The following is a 20202-nucleotide window of genomic DNA, read 5'->3' as shown; positions in this document are numbered from 1 at the left end:
GTAAGTGCTTAATAAATATTTGTTAAAAGAATGAATGAGTGACCAATATATCTCTTGTACTAGGATTTGATTTATATTACAAAATAAGTAAAATTTTGTGTTTTTTTCTCATTTTCCTATGTTGTTACTTATGTCAGCCTCATTTTCCTTCATTCACACCACAAAGCCTTTAGCAGAGCTTCTGAAAATGAGCATCAAATATTCGTTGTCTGCATCCAAATGTGAATTCTCCTGCACATTGCATGGTTCGGTATATAGAGTGGAGACTACTTGGTTTCTCTAAGAATAACCGTCTCGTGATATGGGGATAGTAGTCAGTACACTGTCCACTACACAGAACACTGGTGACAGTACACACGGAAAGGGGCTGGGAGAGGTGGAGAAATAGCAGGTGACAAAGGTATCAAGAATCGGATGGACTTCTGTTTCATTTGCTTTCATGATTTCTGTTTATATTTTTGTGGCTACACATGTAAGCAGGAGGGGAGGTGGAAAGCTAAGATTCCCCCTGATAGAGAGGAGTGTCTAGCTTTTTATTACAAGTTAACTCACAAGTTGAGCATTAAAATATTAATCAAAATTAATCAAAAGGTAAATCTGAAAAATGGGTTAAGTTCAATAGAGAAATAGTTCTCAAGCCATCTCAATGAGTTTACATGTAGAAGCCTGTCCTTTCTCCTTTCGACCTCCAGGTGGTGCTGTTTACCCAGCCATGGCAAGCAGGTGCCCAGCCCCGTTTCCTTCCCCTAAGGTTCACAGCTGGGCTTTCATTTTTTCAAAATATTTTCAGTTTCCACAGATGTGTTCTTTTAAATGGTCAATAAATTTTTATAACCACTATTTGAAAACTTGCAAGATTGTTGTGAATTGTGCTTCTTAACCAAGAATATTTATTTTATGTCCAGGACACACCCAGAGTTAGGCGTTTACATTTGTTCATTGGTCCTCTACCTTTCCTTGCTTCTTAGAACCCAGATTCAGTAACAGACATTTGGGCTGTTAGTAGAACTCATCACTCATCCAAGTCCCTTTAAACACTTTTGTAATTTAAAAATAGATTTCTAGTTCAGTTAAGACACCTCAACTCCATGGGCTTCTGAGTAAAGAACACCATCTTTATAGGAGTACTTTTATCCCCCAAAGCCAATGAGTGTTCCTAGCAGACTTGACCTGATTTTTTGGTGAGGGGGCGCTTGCCAGACACCCAGAAATGTTTTGATGGTTTGAGGTCACCTTTCCAATGACACCCTGCAGTCCAATCCAAATTCCTCAAAAAAAAGAGTGTTCCTAGGAAAAAACTAAGGGAGTCATGGACAGTTTCTTTCCATTTTAATAGATTTCAGTGGCAAGAATGGTGGGAATTTTGTTGTACAACGTGGAAATAGGATGGGAGTGCAATGGTATCAATTTTACCATCGACAAGGTTTGGAATTTTTAAGATTGGCTTTAAAAAATAACCAGTTAACATGCTTTTCTTGTCCTTTTTTCCTCTTTTCTGTCACAAGGGGTTTGTAAACAAGCTGGATGAATTTATTCAATGGTTAAACGAAGCCATGGAAACCACTGAGAATTGGACACCTCCCAAAGCAGAGACGGATGGCCTTAAACTGTACCTGGAGACGCACTTGGTAGGCAAGATTATGCTGCTCTTGCTGTTAGTTAGGGAAGGATTTTAATGTGCTACTTGTTTGTTTATGGAGAATATCAGTTTTACTTATCAGAAGTCATTATATGCTAATAAACCAAGTTTTAATGGGGTAAACTGCAGAAGCTGAAAATTTACAGGCATTTCAAGTAATACTATGAAATCTAAATCCTCCATATTTCAAGCTATTTTTTCAAAACTTTTTCCATAAAGGTAAGTAATTATTTAAAAATATACCTTAGAAAATTTTACTAGACCTTTGCTCTCTAAAGTGACAATTGAAGGTTTTCCTCTTCTTAAAAAGAAAAAATGAAAGAGGTAATTTTGATGACCATTCTAAGTTTTCTAGAATTCTTGTAAAATTAATGAACCTCTCATTATCAAGAGAGTCTACTTTATCTGTTCTACATTGGGTTATTTTAATAAAATATTTAAAACGATGATCTCCATCATTTTTGCTGCTATGTGGGTTTTTCAGCATATAATTAATACAACTGTCATTACACTGGTCCCTGTGCACAGGGAAATCCATGGAGAGGAAGTAGAAAACACTTGGATGAATATGCTTCTGAATATGTTAGAAGCAAGAATTATAGACTGGGGGACATTTGATGAACCTCATGAGGTTTTTACTGAATGCTTCAAATGGCCGATATCAATTATGAAGGGGTGGAAACCAAGTAGTCGAGTGTGATAAAGCATGAAGAAAAAGCACGTTGTCATAGGAAATGAAAATTCAAGCTTTAAGGATCTCATCTTTATTCCTTTCACTGATAGCATAAAATCGACAAAGGCAATGAACACGAATCCTTGGGTACCCAACTGTGGGGCTGATTTTCTGCCCCTCTTACATACCCAGAATTTGGATTGAGTAAACAGTGTGTGGGAGTCCTGCATGTATGTTAGTTCACAGGGTTCCAGAACGGTTCCCTGTGATATTAAATGAGAGAAGGAGAGAGAGGGAGAAGAGAGAAGGAGAGAAGAGGGGGAAGACAGAGAGGATGTTTTAGTTTTTTGCTGCTTGTGTTTTGCAGTGTATTTTATATCATTGCAAGAAAAACAGCCTCAAAATCCTATTGCTGCATGCAGATGGTCTTGTGAAAGATAAAAAAAAATCACAAAACTGGTAGAGGATGCTTCTGTTTTTAGAGACCTGGGTTGATGGTGTGTAAAAACGCCAGTGACCCTAACCACCTCTCTTGTACGTGGGTTTTTAAATACTGCCCTTAGCATTCAATTCCCTGTCGAGTAGAGCCTTGATTTTTTTTTTTTAAAGAGGGCATTTCATAATAGCAAGATAAAGATATTCAATGCTTTATAAAGTAAATTGTATTAATTAGAATGTCAACTTTTCACTGGCATTGTTCTGACAGAAATTCTAATCTGTGTTTAAACAGGAGTATATGAACTTTATTTCACATTAAGTGTGCTGTCTTAATTTCTCTTGATTTAATATTTTATGGAAAACACACATTTTGTTTTTGAGGTCCCAGAGGGCATGGGGACACAAAGGGCACTTTAACACTAGACTATTTATTGAAATGAAAGCCAGTCTAGGAGAATATGAACGAAGGTCTCTCCTCTCTTTGGGAGTTGAGTGACACAACCTCTTTGTAACCAACGTGCACTCCTGGTCTCAAATCCGTACTACACAATTCTTTACTTAGCATCCCTGTGTTGGCCTCTGTCTCATTCTAGCCCAACACTATCCATTAGAACTTTCTGTGATGATGGAATATTCTATATTGCACATCCAATGTGCAATAACTAACCACACCTATCTACTGAGCACTTGAAATGTGGCTAGAGCAACTGAGGAAATGAATTTTCTAACTGTAATTAACTTATGTTTGCATTTAAATTGCCACATGTGGCTTGTGATGACTGTATTCTAGTCCTGTAAATTGTGGAACTCTTTACAGACGTAATGAATGGCAAGTATCCAGTACCTGCCTCATAATGGCATTCTCGGCCAGAATGTGAAAATCATTATCCCCTTTGCTGTGGATCTCTACCTCAGATCCACAACAAACAGCCCTTCTTAAAATGTTTATCTCTTAAAGAATAACCTTGTTCCCGCCTAATGGTCAACACTTCCTTGAATGAATTTTCTCCACCATCATGTCTGTATTAGTTGGGGTAGAGATAACATGGGAACATCTTTACCTCTGCTTTGTGAATAGTGAGGGACTGTAATCTCCAGATTTGTTCACTGTTGTTAACTCACAATCTCAGGGGCTGAAATTATGAATAATACTGTTTAACAGTTACTGAAGACCTACTGTGTGTGGATTGCCATTGAATGATACTTAAAGACAATTATTGAGTCACTGTTCTACTGCATGCTGTGTCTGCTAGTCTAGATACAGCCTGTTGTTTAAACATCTTTCAAACAAACTCTGAGTTACTGTCTATCTGAGCACAATGTCTCTCTACATATCTCCTGAGCAATATTGTCATTTATATTTTTTATTGTATTTTCTTACTGTGGTGCTGAGTTAATATTAAGTTATTCTTCTCCAAAGAAGGCAAAAAATATCTATCTTTCCATAAAGAAAGTATACAACTGAGTCTAGAGATTTATATTTCTTAGTTCACACTGCATAAGTCATTACTGCTCCTTAATGAGTGGGCAAGAGGTATTTATTTGCAAGATTATCTAGTATGTAGACTTAGGTACATGAGTTTCATTAAACATCTCTATCGAGTCTATATTTTAAACATTAAACCAACAGATGTACAAGCCTCTGAGTCTGGTGTCTCCCCTGAGTTAATAATGTGTTAGAATAGTTGGCACCCTGCAATATTTATTATAAACAAAAGCAAATAAACAATAGCAAAATTTGTACATTTATATTTTGATACTTAATTCAATTCTTTTCCATAACAGTAACCAAGGGTTTTCACCAACACAAATCAATTAAACCTTCACAATACCTTTATGAGAGATATGAAGGAGCTTTATTCTAACTGTAAGAAATACTGTGAAATTGCGATGATACATCAATGATTTTCCATGATAATTAATCATCTGCTTGCAACCTGGCTGCTCCTTCAAAAATACAATTCCTATCTTTTTAGAAAATGACATTTGCAGGAAAATGTTTGAATTTTGCAAGTATTGAGCATATTGAACATTGCTCTTTGAAAACCACTTTTAAAATAGCATTGTATACATATGTTCTTGAATGGATTCCCTTCTTCTTCACCTCTGTCCACTTTTTTAACAGCTTCATTGAGGTATAATTGGCATACTAAATTGTATATACTTAACGTAAACAATTTCGCAAGTTTTGACAAATGTATACACCCATGAAACCGTCACCACAGTCAAGGTGGTGAACATATCCATCACCTCCAAAAGCCTCTTCATGACCCTTTGTAATTGCTCCCTCCCTTCCCTCTCAGCCTTTCCTTCATCCCTAAGTAATCAAGGGTCTACTTTCCATCACTGTTAGATTGTACTTTCTAGAATTTTGCATAAATGGAATCAAACAACATGTTCTCTTTCTCTCTCTATTTTTTTCTTCTTTGGTCTGGTTTCTTTCACCCAGCATACTTATTTTGATGTTGTATGTTCCAATTGTTCATTCATTTTTATTGCTGAATAGTATTCCATTGCATAGTTATAGCACAATTTGATTACCCATTCAACTGATGGTGGACACTAAGGTTGTTTCCCTCACCACCATTTTTATTGGCTAAAGAAGCAAAAGTCACCAAAAATTACATGTAAGTAGAAGCATCATAAATAGTTCTTTGCAGACTATTTAGATTTTTTTCCTTTGAAAGAATTTATATTATCTTCAGAGTTAGACTGCTGAAGAGTAAAGCAGCAGAGCATGACAGCAACTTCTGCCTCAAGAGATTACATTTCATGTCCGTTTGCTTCCGAAAAGATAACTGTCATCTCCCAAATAGTTTTTATCCATGCCTAATTCACAAAATGGTACCACATCATATGCAATCAATTGCAGGAAAACAAAGCAGAAGTTTTTTTTTTAAATCTGTAGCCAATCAGAGTATCTAGTAGGAGAAAGCAAAGTCAAACTGACACCAGACATCTGTGCGATAATTAGGAAAAAGAGCCAAGCATAAAGGCCTGGCTTAAACTTGGGAGATAAATTTGCATAGGTAGCACCATGTCATGTTGGGCAAACATTAACCAACCACATAGAAATAGCCTTGGAAAAACAACATTCTTAATTCAATTTGATAAATGAGAAAACATGGGGGAAATGGTGATGATGAGTTCATATATGTTAAGCACCTGCGAGTGCCAGGCAGTTGTTTATGTGTTAGGAATACATGATGAATGAGTTTCGCTTCTTTCTTCTAGGGATTTGCAATCTAAGGGAGATGACCATAGAATAAATGTAGTCATCTTTGGACCCATAAATGATGAATGTAATATAATTTTGAGCAGTAAACTTCTTGTAGGATAAGCAAAGTACTGTTTGGAGCACAGAACAAAGTTTTATTGGTTCTTCCTCAGAGTAGGGAAGGCTCAGAGAGGTAATTTGATGTAGACCTCACAGGCCATATATGATTTGTTGGATAAAGAGGGGAGGAGAGGAGATGGGAGGAAATTTTATGGGCAAGTAAGGGAGGTGGGGTGAGCCATCTGGTGTGGCTGAGGCAAAGTTGTGTCCTCCAGGTTAGGGCTGGGTGGTAAAAGAGATTGAATGTCCTTTTAATGGATTGAACTTTTCTCTGAGGGCAAAGGGGACTCATTGAAGGTTTGATTTTATTTTAAAACAGGAGAGTGACAAGAATCAACTGTAAATTCCATGGGGGGAGGGTCAGCTTGCCATAGATTAACTGGATAAATCCATGGCTTAAATGAGAGAATAACAATGGGCATAATGGAAAATGGATTGGAGTATAACAATCTGCCCTTGAAGGGTCTGAAATTTTTTCCTCATTCCTTATTGTGTCATTACTCTAAGTACTTATAAAAACAGACTAATAATTAAACTAATAATATGACTGGCTAACAAAAGCTCAGTACAGATGTCTTCCTGCCATCTATATTTAGGTATTTATATCATTTTTTTAAAATAGCTTTCATTTGTATCATAAGAAAAACAATATACTTCTCACAAAGTTTTTAGTCATACCAGAAAATTTCCCAAAATACATTCAGCTGTGTTTCTTTTGCTTGCCCTTCTGTGTCTACCTGTGTTCCATTTCTCATTGCTTGAAGTGAAGAGATGACAGGCTCTCCGTTTTCCCACTTTCCGGTGCCCACCTCTCCCTGCCTACCCTCCTCTGCTGAGAGGACAGGCAGCTCTGGCCCAAGAAAGCTGAGCTTCACAACACGAGCAGCTACCACATGCCTGTACTCTTCAGTTAACAACAGACACTCGATCGTGCTTCAAAAGCCTGAGCTGTCTCAATTTGGCTGCCACCTCCCCTCAGCCTTGCTGAGTAGGGCTGGTGGCCTCATAGGAGCTTTGAAGTTCCATTTGCTTGTCACCCTTGATTCCTGTCAGTTTAAGGTGAGTAGCTGAGAGTTTAGCAGGGAGAAGCATTACTTCTGTTTGAGGGATTTGAGATACTCGACTCCCAGCCTTGAGTTACTTACTTTGGTAGCTTGTGGATGGAAAGATCTGCTGGAAATTTATAGCACTTAGGCATTTTGAGGTTGATGCCTGGGGAGAGGAGGCTCATCTTGGACATGTGAAAGTCCTGGACCACATTCTTTTGCTCATATAACTTATTCTGTGCATCAAGGAGACAAATAGTGTTGTCTTCCCTTTTCAGTTAAAAAGGATCCCTGAACTGTTCCAAGCACCTGGGAACATACTTTTTGCCTGACTCAATTTTGAGACTCTTGTTCCCATCATTTTAAAAATTGCTGTCGGAGATTGGTTCAAGGTGGCGGAGTAGAAGGATGTGCACTAACTCCCTCTTGCGAGAGCACCGGAATCACAACTAACAGCTGAACAATCATCAACAGGAAGACACTGGAACTCACCAAAAAAGATATCCCACATCCAAAGACAAAGGAGAAGCCACAATGAGACGGTAGGAGGGGCGCATCACAATAAAATAAAATCCCATTACTGCTGGGTGGGTGACTCACAAACTGGAGAACACTTATGCCACAGAAGTCCACCCACTGGAGTGAAGGTTCTGAGCCCCACATCAGGCTTCCCAACCTGGGGGTCCGGCAACAGGAGGAAGAATTCCTAGAGAATCAGACTTTGAAGGATAGTGGGATTTGATTACAGGACTTCTACAGGACTGGGGGAAACAGAGACTCCACTCTTGGAGGGCATACACCAAGTAGTGTGTGCATTGGGACCCAGGGGAAGAAGCAGTGACCCCAGAGGAGACTGAACCAGCCCTACCTGCTAGTGTTGGAGGGTCTCCTGCAGAGGCGGGGGTGACTGTGGCTCACTGTGAGGACAAGGATACTGGCAACGGAAGTTCTGGGAAGTACTCCTTGGCATGAGCCCTCCCAGAGTCTGCCATTAGCCCCACCAAAGAGTTGGGTAGCCTCCAGTGTTGGGTCGCCTCAAGCCAAACAACTAACATGGAGGGAACCCAGCCCCACCCATCAGCAGAGAAGCAGATTAAAGTTTTACTGAGCTCTGCCCACCAGAGCAACACCCAGCTCTACCCACCACCAGTCCCTTCCATCAGGAAACTTGCACAAGCCTCTTAGATAGATAGCCTCATCCACAAGAGGGCAGACAGCAGAAGCAAGAACTACAATCCTGCAACCTGTGGAACAAAAACCACATTCACAGAAAGATAGACAAGATGAAAAGGCAGAGGGCTATGAACCAGATGAAGGAACAAGATAAAACCCCAGAAAAACAACTAAATGAAGTGGAGATAGGAAACCTTCCAGAAAAAGAATTCAGAATAATGATAGTGAAAATGATCCAGGACCTTGGAAAAAGAATAGAGGCAAAGATCGAGAGGATGCAAGAAATGTTTAACACAGACCTAGAAGAATTAAAAAAGAAACACTAGAAGAATTAAAGAACAAACAAACAGAGATGAACAGTACATTAACTGAAATGAAAAATACAGTAGAAGGAATTAATAGCAGAATAACTGAGGCAGAAGAACGGATAAGTGACCTGGAAGACAGAATGGTGGAATTCACTGCCGCAGAATAGAATAAAGAAAAAAGAATGAAAAGAAATGAAGACAGCCTAAGAGACTTCTGGGGCAACAATAAATGCAACAACATTCGCACGATAGAGGGTCCCAGAAGGAGAAGAGAGAGAGAAAGGACCCAAGAAAATATTTGAAGAGATTATAGTTGAAAACTTCCCAAACAAGGGAAGGGAAATAGCCACCCAAGTCCAGGAAGCACAAAGAGTCCTAGGCAGGATAAATCCAAGGAGAAACATACCGAGACACATAGTAATCAAATTGACAAAAATTAAAGACAAAGAAAAATTAATGAAAGCAACAAGGGTAAAATGACGAATAACATACAAGGGAACTCCCATAAGGTTAACAGCTGATTTCTCAGCAGGAACTCTACAAGCCAGAAGAGAGAGGCATGATATATTTGAAGTGAAGAAAGGGAAGAACCTGCAACCAAGATTACTCTACTCGGCAAGGATCTCATTGAGATTCGACGGAGAAATCAAAAGTTTTACAGACAAGCAAAAGCTAAGAGATTTCAGCAACACCAAACCAACTCTACAACAAATGCTAAAGGAACTTCTCTAAGTGGGAAACACAAGAGAAGAAAAGGACCTACAAAAACAAACCCAAAACAAGTAAGAAAATGGTAATAGGAACATACATATTGATAATTACCTTAAACATGAATGGATTAAATGCTCCAACCAAAAGACACAAGCTCGCTGAATGGATACAAAAACAAGACCCATATATATGCTGTCTACAAGGGACCCACTTCCGACCTAGGGACACATACAGACTGAAAGTGAGGGGATGGAAAAAGTTATTCCATGCAAATGGAAATCAAGGGAAAGCTGGAGTAGCATTACTCATATCAGATAAAACAGACTTTAAAATAAAGAATGTTACAAGAGACAAGGAAGGACACTACATAATGATCAAGGGATAAATCTAAGAAGAAGATATAACAATTATATATGCACCCAACGTAGGAATACCTCAATACATAAGGCAACTGCTAATAGCTATAAAAGAGGAAATCGACAGTAACACAATAACAGTGGAGGACTTTAACAGCTCGCTTACACCAATGGACAGATCATCCAGACAGAAAATTAATAAGGAAGCACAAGCTTTAAATGACACATTAAACAAGATGGGCTTTATTGATATTTATAGGACATTCCATCTAAAAACAGAAGATTAATCTTTCTTCTCAAGTGCAAACAGAACATTCTCCAGGATAGATCACATCTTGGGTCACAAATCAAGCCCTAGTAAATTTAAGAAAGTTGAAATCGTATCAAGCATCTTTTCTGACCACAACACTATGAGATTAGAAATCAATTACAGGGAAAAAAACGTAAAAAACACAAACACATGGAGGCTAAACAATATGTTATTACGTAACCAAGAGATTGCTGAAGAAATCAAAGAGGAAATAAAAAAATGTCTAGAGACAAATGACAAAACATGACGATCCAAAACCTATGGGAAGCAGCAAAAGCAGTTCTAGAGGGAAGTTTATAGCAATACAAGCCTACCTCAATAAACAAGAAAAATCTCAAATAAACAATCTAACCTTACACCTAAAGGAACTAGAGAAAGAAGAACAAACTAAAGCAAAGTTAGTAGAAGGAAAGAAATCATAAAGATCAGAGCAGAAATAAATGAAATAGAAACACAGAAAACAATAGCAAAGAACAATAAAACAAAAAGCTGGTTCTTTGAGAAGATAAACAAAATTGATAAACCATTAGCCAGAGTCATCAAGAAAAAGAGGGAAAGGACTCAAATCAATAAAATTAGGAATGAAAAAGGAGACGTTACAACAGACACAGCAGAAATACAAAACATCCTAAGAGACTACTACAAGCAACTCTATGCCAATAAAATGGACAACCTGGAAGAAATGGACAAATTCTTAGAAAGGTATAACCTTCCAAGACTGAACCAAGAAGAAATAGAAAATACGAACAGACCAACCACAAGTAATGAAATGGAAACTGTGATTAAAAATCTTCCAACAAACAAAAGTCCAGGACCAGATGGCTTCACAGGTGAATTCTATCAAACATTTAGAGAAGAGCTAACACCCGTCCTTTCAAACTCTTCCAAAAAATTGTAGAGGAAGGAACACTCCCAAACTTATTCTATGAGGCCACCATCACCCTGATACCAAAACCAGACAAAGATACTACAAAAAAAGAAAATTAAAGACCAATATCACTGACGAATATAGATACAAAAATCCTCAACAGAATAGTAGCAAACAGAATCCAATAACACATTAAAAGAATCATACACCATGATCAAGTGGGATTTATCCTAGGGATGCAAGGATTCTTCAATATACACAGTTCACTTAATGTGATAAACCATATTAACAATTTGATCATCTCAATAGATGCAGAAAGACCTTTTGACAAAATTCAACACCCATTTATGATTAAAACTCTCCAGAAAGTGGGCATACAGAGAACCTCCCTCAACATAATAAAGGCCATATACGACAAACTCACAGCAAACATCATTCTCAATGGTGAAAAACTGAAACCATTTCCTCTAAGATCAAGAATAAGACAAGGATGTCTACTCTCACCACTGTTATGCAACATAGTTTTGGAAGTCCTAGCCACAGCAATCAGAGAAGAAAAAGAAATAAAAGTATACAAATTGGAAAAGAAGAAGTAAAACTGCCACTGTTTGCAGATGACATGATACTATACATAGAGAATCCTAAAGATGCTACCAGAAAACTACTAGAGCTAATCAATGAATTTGGTGAACTAGCAGGATACAAAATTAATGCACAGAAATCTCTTGCATTCCTATACACTAATGATGAAAAATCTGAAAGAGAAATTAAGGAAACACTGCCATTTACTGTTGCAACAAAAAGAATAAAATACCTAGGAATAAACCTACTTAAAGAGACAAAAGACCTGTATGCAGAAAACTATAAGACACTGGTGAAAGAAATTAAAGATGATAGAAACAGATGGAGAGGTATACCATGTTCTTGGATTGGAAGAATCAATATTGTGAAAATGACTATATTACCCAAAGCAGTCTACAGATTCAATGCAATCCCTATCAAATTACCAATGGCATTTTTCACAGAACTAGAACAAAAAATCTTAAAATTTGTATGGAGACACAAAAGACACTGAATAGCCAAAGCTGTCTTTAGGGAAAAAAACAGAGCTGGAGGAATCAGACTCCCTGACTTCAGACTATACTACAAAGCTACAGTAATCAAGACAATATGGTACTGGTACAAAAACAGAAATATAGATCAATGGAACAGGATAGAAAGTCCAGATATAAACCCACGCACCTATGGTCACCTAATCTATGACAAAGGAGGCAAGGATATACAATGGAGAAAAGACAGTCTCCTCAATAAGTGGTGCTGGGAAACCTGGACAGCTACATGTAAAATAATGAAATTAGAACACTCCCTAACACCATACACAAAAATAAACTCAAAATGGATTCAAGACCTAAATGTAAGACCAGACACTATAAAACACTTAGGGGAAAAGACAGCAAGAACACTCTTTGACATAAATCACAGCAAGATCTTTTTCAGTCCACCTCCTAGAGTAACGGGAATAAAAACAAAAATAAACCAATGAGACCTAATGAAACTTAAAAGCTTTTGCAAAGCAAAGGAAACTACAAACAAGACAAAAAGACAACCCTCAGAATGGGAGAAAATATTTGCAAATGTATCAACCGACAAAGGTTTAATCTCCAAAATATATAAACAGCTCATGCAGCTCAATATTAAAAAAACAAACAACCCAGTGAAAAAATGGGCAGAAGACCTAAGTAGACATTTCTTCAAAGAAGACATACAGGTAGCCAAGAAGCACATGAAAACGTGCTCAACATCACTAATTATTAGAGAAATGCTAATCAAAACTACAGTGAAGTATCAGCTCACACCAGTTAGGATGGGCATCATCAGAAAATCTACAAACAACAAATGCTGGAGAGAGTATGCAGTAAAGGGAACCCTCTTGCACTGTTGGTGGGAATGTAAATTGATACAACCACCATGGAGAACAGTGTGGAGGTTCCTTAAAAAACTAAAAATAGATTTACCTTATGACCCAGCAATCCCACTCCTGGGCATATACCCTGAGAAAACCATAATTCAAAAAGACACATTCACCCCAATATTCATTGCAGCACTATTTATAGTAGCCAGGTCATGGAAGCAACCTAAATGCCCATCGACAGACAAATGGATAAAGAAGATGTGGTTCATACATACAATTGAATATTACGTAGCCATAAAAAGGAACGAAATTGGGTCATTTGTAGAGACGTGGATAGATCTAGGGACTGTCGTACGGAGTGAAGTAAGTCAGAAAGAGAAATACAAATATCGTATATTAACGCACATATGTGGAGCCTAGAAAAATGGTACAGATGAACCAGTTTGCAGGGCAGAAATAGAGACACCGATGTAGAGGACAAATGTATGGACACCAAGAGGGGAAAGTGGCGGTGGTGTGATGAATTTGGAGATTGGGATTGACATGTATACACTAATATGCATAAAATGGATAACTAATAAGAGCCTGCTGTATAAAAAAATAAATAAAATAATTTTAAAAAGATAAAAATTGCTGTCACCCAGACATTTTACCGATTTATTACTTTATTCTTTTTCTTTAGAATGTGATGACTGTTTTAAAGTAGAATGACAGAGAAATACTGGATTTATTGAGCACTTGCTATTTAGGGTGGTGGCATGCTAAACACTGAAGAGACAGTTTGCAGACTGCCTTGTACTATAGGGTTTATGCACGATCGAAGGACACCATGTATGGACAAGAGCCAGTGTGTGACCTAACTCACTTGAGCCAGGATGCTGTCACCCACTATCTGTCTCCCTGTATAGACCCATGTGCAGATCTTACTTATCTACTGTGTTACATGGAATTTTGGAATCTTGAAGCAATTCACCTGGCACAAATGATATTAAGATAAAAGTTTCAGGCCTGAAACAGATCTTTACTCTAGCCAGAAAAATGCCTGTCGTATCTACTGAAGGTTGTTGTGAAGATCGCATAAACCTGTTGTAAGTGAGGATGCTTTGTTCATTTTGAGGGAGTTGTGCACACCCCTCGGAGCCCCTGAGAACAGGTGGTGTGAGAATCTCGGGTGTTCCTAGAGAGGTTGAATCTCTCCCCACCTACCCTGCCCTAATGATTCACCTGTGACTGTCACCTCCTTGAGGGACTGCTTGTGTCTTTTTGGTGTCTGCTCTGACACCCTGCCCTGCACATGCATAATAAGTACTAAACAAATCTGTTAAATGAATAAATGAGCACTTGTAAAAACAGTGTTACAACCATTACAGCAGCAAATTATAGCTAATATTATAAATCATCAAACAATAACTGAGAATGTCTGCAAGGTAAATTATTTCCTCTACAGTTTCCAAATCAAAATGGACTCTGGTCACAGAGCTTTCTGGGTATTGTCTGGTATATTTGTGACAAGAAAAACACCTATGGAGGGAAAAAATAGGATAGTTTCTTCTGCTTTCAGGGTGTAATTCATCCCCTTTGGCAAAAAACACAAGGAAAATAAAATGTTAACTCAGATATTAGAAAGGTTAAAATTCCACAGGTTAACATTACTATTTCAAAAGATGAAGACTGTATGACTACACAGGATGTTAATGACTTGACATTACGAAATTTATTAAATTTATTTTTAAAGCAATTTGGTTCCCCCTCTCAAATGCACGAAGCATCTGGGAGTTGGAATAGATCTTCCCCAGGCTGCCAAACAAATTTTTAATGAAACTGGAGTCCTTCAGGGATTGTCCTAAATCCACATAATATTCTTAGGTCTTGATGTTTGCACTGGGACCTGTATATTAACAGATGTACGTGTGAATAATATACTTATATCCATCCATCACCTTGGTGACTCCACATCTGTAGGGGCTGCTGCACATCAATTATTCCACCGCAGGAGGTAGAAAGATATTTGGGCCAGCATTGACCTCTTTTTCAATTAGGGCCTCAGAGCAGTGTGTTCTGGAAGTGACATGGTCCCTTTAGACAGAACCTCTGCAAATCCATTTGGCCTAATGTGGCCATGCTAGGAAGTCAATGTGATTACCTGTGCCAGGTGTGGAGGTAGCATGCAGAAAAGCAAATGAAAATTTGGTCACTAAGAGGCACCATCAACATTCAGGATCTCTCCCATCTATCTAATCCTTGAATAAGATATTAGCAAGTCTATCAAAAAAAGAATGCCAGCCTTAGTAAAATATATTTACCTTCCACAAAAAAATGCAGCTGCTTGTTTGAAAGAAATTGTGATTTGGTTGAGGAGCTAAATTCACTTTCGAATGCTTGGAAATGTTTTTATTTTCTGCGGTTTCAGGAAAAAAAATGTTTCCTCAGGAAGAACAAGGGTTTTTGTCTTTACATCTTAGTGCCTTTTTTAAAAAAAGGAAAACAATGTTTTTATAATGCTTATCTTTTTGTTCATGAACTTGGAACATCTTTCTCAAGAGTACATAGTGCTTTCAGTTTTTTAAAGCTTCTGATATTATACATGGTGGTGTGTTGCATATTGTCGTAACCAATAAATCAATGACAAATGTAGCCACTTCATTTTGTTGGGGAGATATATAATTGTGGTGGTGGCTGACCATTTATTTAATTATGTGGTAAGTACCATATGATGAGAGGGTAAAGTTAAATTGATGATTTGGGCTATCTCAGCCAGGGTACAGTTTACATGGCAATTACACCGGGATCATCTAAGTGTAATTGGCAAGTAATTTTGTAAGCGAAGGAACATGACAGCTCATTTACATGGCGTTCAATGAGTAAAATTTGGGGACATTTATCAACCACCTCCAAGTGAAGAGTGATTGCACCAATATAGCCCAAAATACTATAGACAGCATTTTGAAAGCTTCGTGGAAGGTTTTTGGTACGAGTCTTCATTCATTTGCTCCTTGAACATTTATTAGGTGTGTGCTGTGTGCCAGGCACTGTCCTAGGCATTGAAGATACAAGCACAAATGAAAAGTGAAGTTCTACTTTCAACTCATGGGTGGGAAGCAGACCCATCATCAGTAGTTATACAACAGTGTAGTAAGTAGAGGTTCGAGCTCTGCAGTCACTGTGGATGCTGAGGAGGGGAAACCAGGAGGCTGGAAGATGGTCCGGGAAAACTTGCTAGCAAGGGTGACACGTGGGATGAATTTTAAAGGATGAGCAGGGCCGAGCCAGGGGAGGGGAAAAAGGACTTTTCAGGCAGAGGTGCAAGCGAGAGCAGAATCTTAGAGGACCAAGATGACTGATGTGAGCTGGTGCATTTCAAGGCAGACCTGGGACCCAAGAGGCAGCCTTGAGTGGGATCCCAGAGACTCTGTAGGTCATGCCGGAGGCTGGACCTTATCCTGCAACCTGGGGAAGACATCGGAGGCATTTAACAAGAGTTGTTTTGTAGACAGAACATTCTGTGTAATAAAATGTTTTTATTGAGCTATTACAATATGCCAGGCTCTGTTCTACAGGTATCAAGGCATTTCATCCTCACAGCAACCCCATGAGATAGGCACTGACATATCCCCCTTTTTACCTTTGAAGAAACTGAGTACAAAGAGATTGCCCCGAGCTACACAGGGGGTGATGGAGGAGCCAGGATTTGAACCCAGACTTGTCCAGCTCCAGAGCCCATGCTTGTCCCCAGCACCCACACCATGTCATTAGTCCCCTTGATATAATCAACTGCAGCCTCCTGTTTTTAAGATACGCATTCCCCACCTCCTGTGCCCGCCGCTAGACTGTGAGCTCTATGAGGCCAGGAACTATATTTATCTTGCTCACAGCCACATCCCTCAAGCTTAGGATGATTGCCTGCACCTTCATAGGCATGCCACAAATAAAGAAAAAAATGTAGTTTTGAGGGGGTCATGACTGGAGGCTGTTGAAGTCAGCCTGGCAAGGGATGATGATGAGGGCCTGAATCTAAGGCAGTGTTAGTCAATACAGAGAGGTGAGGATAGAGAAATAAATTGTCAGGGCTTGGTGATTGACTGGACGTGTGGATTTTGTTGGCATATCCTCACAGTGTTTCTGATCTCCAACTCCTACGCTGGAGAGATGACTTGGCAAAAGAATCCGAAGCTGAGGGAAGCTTGTGCTCCTATTCACAGAGCTCTCAAATTCCTGAGAAGAAACGTTGCGGACTCAGGATGAGAAGTTAGAAGAAACTTCCCTGGAGATAGTTAAAAATAGAATGAACACATCTGCCTGGGATGTGGAGGGACAGAGCTGCCCTAGGGTAGATGAATAGTTAGACGGCCTTTGGGATTTTTCCCGCTTTGAAAATTTTCTGCTTTAGAATAAAAATTCTCCTGAGCCACCTGTGCTTAACTGTGTGGCTTAAAGATAAAATCGAAGTGTCCAAGAAATGGAAAATATTGAGTCCAAATGCCTGGATTGTAGGTAAAGAAACAGAAGCCCAGAAGGGTTAGATGACTTGTCCAAGGGCACACAAAAGGAAGACTCAGATCCCTGCTCTCTGGACTCTCAGAGAGCAGCATCTGTGTTTGGGTGCCCCCCTGTGCTGGGTGGTGGCCCCAAAGCAAAGAGAACCTGGTATCTGTACTTGAGGAGTTCAGAGAGCCTCAACAGTAAGTGCCACAAAGTACCACTTGCTACACAGAACATTTGGAAAATAGAGAAAATGAATTTTAAAAGTCTATAATGATTTTTCTTTAGCCCCACTCATTGCCAAGCACTGCTTCAATGCTTTACAACCATTGTCTCTAATTCTTACAACTTGGAAGTTAGATAGTATTACTTGTCATTTTGTGTTTCAGAAAACTAAAGCCCTGAGAATTCATTCCATAAGACCAGGCTATGTTAACTCTAAGTCCTACCCTGCACAAGTGGTGTTAACATTTTGTTGCATTTCCCTATAGTCTTTTTCTACACACTGGGACTATCCATTTACATAGTTACAGTTTAATCATGGATACAATTTGAACTTTCATTTTTTGGCTTGTAATGTGTTCTACCTATTTTTCATGTGATTTCGTAGTCTTCATTTTAATGGCTGTATAATGTCTTATCAAGTTTTTCGGAGGTTCTTAAACAAAAATATTTACTCATGAAAATCTTTCCATTTTTGGCACATGTGGCATTTGGAAGGTATATTTTCTATTTTGAGGACCATCTGACCATCCTCTATGGATGGCATTGGGCAGAGCAGGAGAGAAACTGCCAGGCTGTGCACAGCGGATCATGACTTTCTTCCCCACCAAGAGCCCCTCTGGGAATGCAGGATGGTTCTGGGCACAGCTCAGATGGAGCCCGGGTGGAGACGGCCTAAGGCAGATAGCAGGTGACTTTTCAAGCCTCTGCTTTTCTGACTGAACACACGTTCCTCCTCCTGCCCTTGTGAAAAAGCAAGTTTTCATTTTCTTAGGGTAGTAAAAATCTTTTGTGTGAAGAAAATGTGTCATCAAGTGTCTTATTCATCAGCATATATAGCATCTCTTTAAAATGACAGTGGGAGTAAAAGTTCATCAGTTCAATATGTCTTTCACATTTGGAGACTCCTGACTAATAAACCTCTGGTATTTATCATCAGAACAGCCAAAGAACTAAAATCTGACACATGCTGTTCTCACGCACTGAGAAAAACTTAAAAAGACAGAAGATTTTCTCCATTTTTCCTTCTTCCATTCATTTAGAAGAAAAAACATACCTTTTTTTAATTTAAAAAAAATATGAGCATACAGAAACATCTGGCCTCCATTACCATAGCAGCCTCCTAAACGGCCTCCTTGTCTGCCCGTCTAAAGTCAACTCTGTATAAAAGCCAGAAAGATGTTTCTAGAACACAGAACTGTACCGGTCACCCTCCCGTGTTGTTGACCTCTTCTTCCATGACTCTTATGGCTCTTGGAGTAAAATGCCATGTGTAGCTGCAGCTCCCACATCCCCTGCTTCCACCTTGTCCCAGCCATACCAAGCTGCTTCTGGCTCCTCTATTCCTGCTGCAGTAAAGCGTGTCTCCAGCCCCACATGCAAATCAATCCTTTCTTCCCAAGCTCCGTGCCAGCCTCTGCAGAACCTGGTTCCCAGCTTGAGCTCCCACAGCACCTATCTAGCACTATCACACTCATACGGAATATAGCCTACAATCTTATTTTTACTTGGCCTGCATGATACTTTAATTAAAAAAAGTTAAATCTCATTGGGCATGCATATCACTGTTCAGTTTAAGGCCCTGCCACTCTCTGTTATACATCAAACCCCAATTACATATTTATTCTGTGCTGGGTTATATAAGGCTACTTGCTTTTGATCTGTTTTACCCAACAGACTATAAGTGGTGTGTGCTGGAATTGGGTATTGTTAATTTTTGTGTCTATAGGCCTGGCAGAGACTGCTCAATAAATATCTGTTGTATTAATTTATGCTTTTTTTAAAAGCATATATTATGTCGGGAGAGATGCAGTAACTCTTTTTGGCCTCTCTGTTCACAAACATTATAAAATTCATGGACCTCAGTGGACCTGGCAGACACTAACAGTATTCCATGGGGATGGCAGAAAGTCTATGTTCATGATGTGATTCTGCTAAAACCTAGACATTTTGGATCTTTAAGCTTCTGAATATGATTATGGTCTTTCCCACTATTTCCTGTACCAGGAGATTCATATCAATTCTTATGATCCCTCATGAGTAGCTATCTTCATGTTTGTCATAGTTTTGTGCATCAAGGTGTACATTTCCTTGGTTTCATTTCATATCCACATGATCTCCATACTTCCATCGAACTGGGATCTTCAGAAATTTGAATGGAATAGGATAAGATGTAGATTTTTATCTACTTAGTAAGGTGTGATCATGATTAAAGTACAATCAGTGTGCTTACCTGAATTTGGATCCTGACAAGGAGTAATGTACCCATATCTATAGATGCTGGTGAGGCTAGGAATACCCATTGGTCAACCTGTGAAGTATCATCTTTTTGATAATCTAGTCCTTTGTCTCAGCCACTGTATTTTTCATTTCCTTAGTTATTCTCATCTAGATGTTCAGTTTCATGCTGCTGTAAAGACACGAAAAAGATGGGGTGTCTCACAGGTCCCAGGTTACTCATATTTATGGAATTTCACATAATCGTCAATGATGTAGGTCTGTGGTACCTGTCTATGGCCATGTTGTTGCCGTAAATTAAATCTGCAGAGAATGCCCTGCATTTTCAGGGAGTGCTATGGATGTTGCAAAGGGACTATATACCATAAGGCGTTGCTGAGGAAACATGTTAGTAGCACAAGAATGGAGATGTGTCCAGGTATCAAGTTCAAAAAAAAAGAAAAGAAAAGAAAAAACTCTTTCGCCTAAGCTTCCTTCCTTAGGGAAGAAGTG

The 20202-nt window shown here is 38.9% G+C and overlaps 1 protein-coding gene across 7 annotated transcripts in view; it reads left to right on the top strand.

Moving 5' to 3' along the window:
* The window catches only part of AKAP6 (A-kinase anchoring protein 6), a 598487-nt gene that overhangs the window by 345377 nt on the left and 232908 nt on the right, over nucleotides 1-20202 (top strand). For all 7 annotated transcript variants that reach the window (XR_013827168.1, XM_079913691.1, XM_079913693.1 and 4 more), the window contains one exon: nucleotides 1506-1628. Coding sequence is in view for 6 of the 7 variants with exons in the window: in XM_079913691.1 (XP_079769817.1) it covers nucleotides 1506-1628 (123 nt within the window). In the remaining variant the exon portion in view is untranslated. The remainder of the gene's footprint in view (nucleotides 1-1505; nucleotides 1629-20202) is intronic.

This window comes from Stenella coeruleoalba, assembly GCF_951394435.1.
Source record: "Stenella coeruleoalba genome assembly, chromosome: 2".
Taxonomy (NCBI): domain Eukaryota; kingdom Metazoa; phylum Chordata; class Mammalia; order Artiodactyla; family Delphinidae; genus Stenella; species Stenella coeruleoalba.
This window is presented reverse-complemented; position numbering and strand designations above follow the sequence as displayed.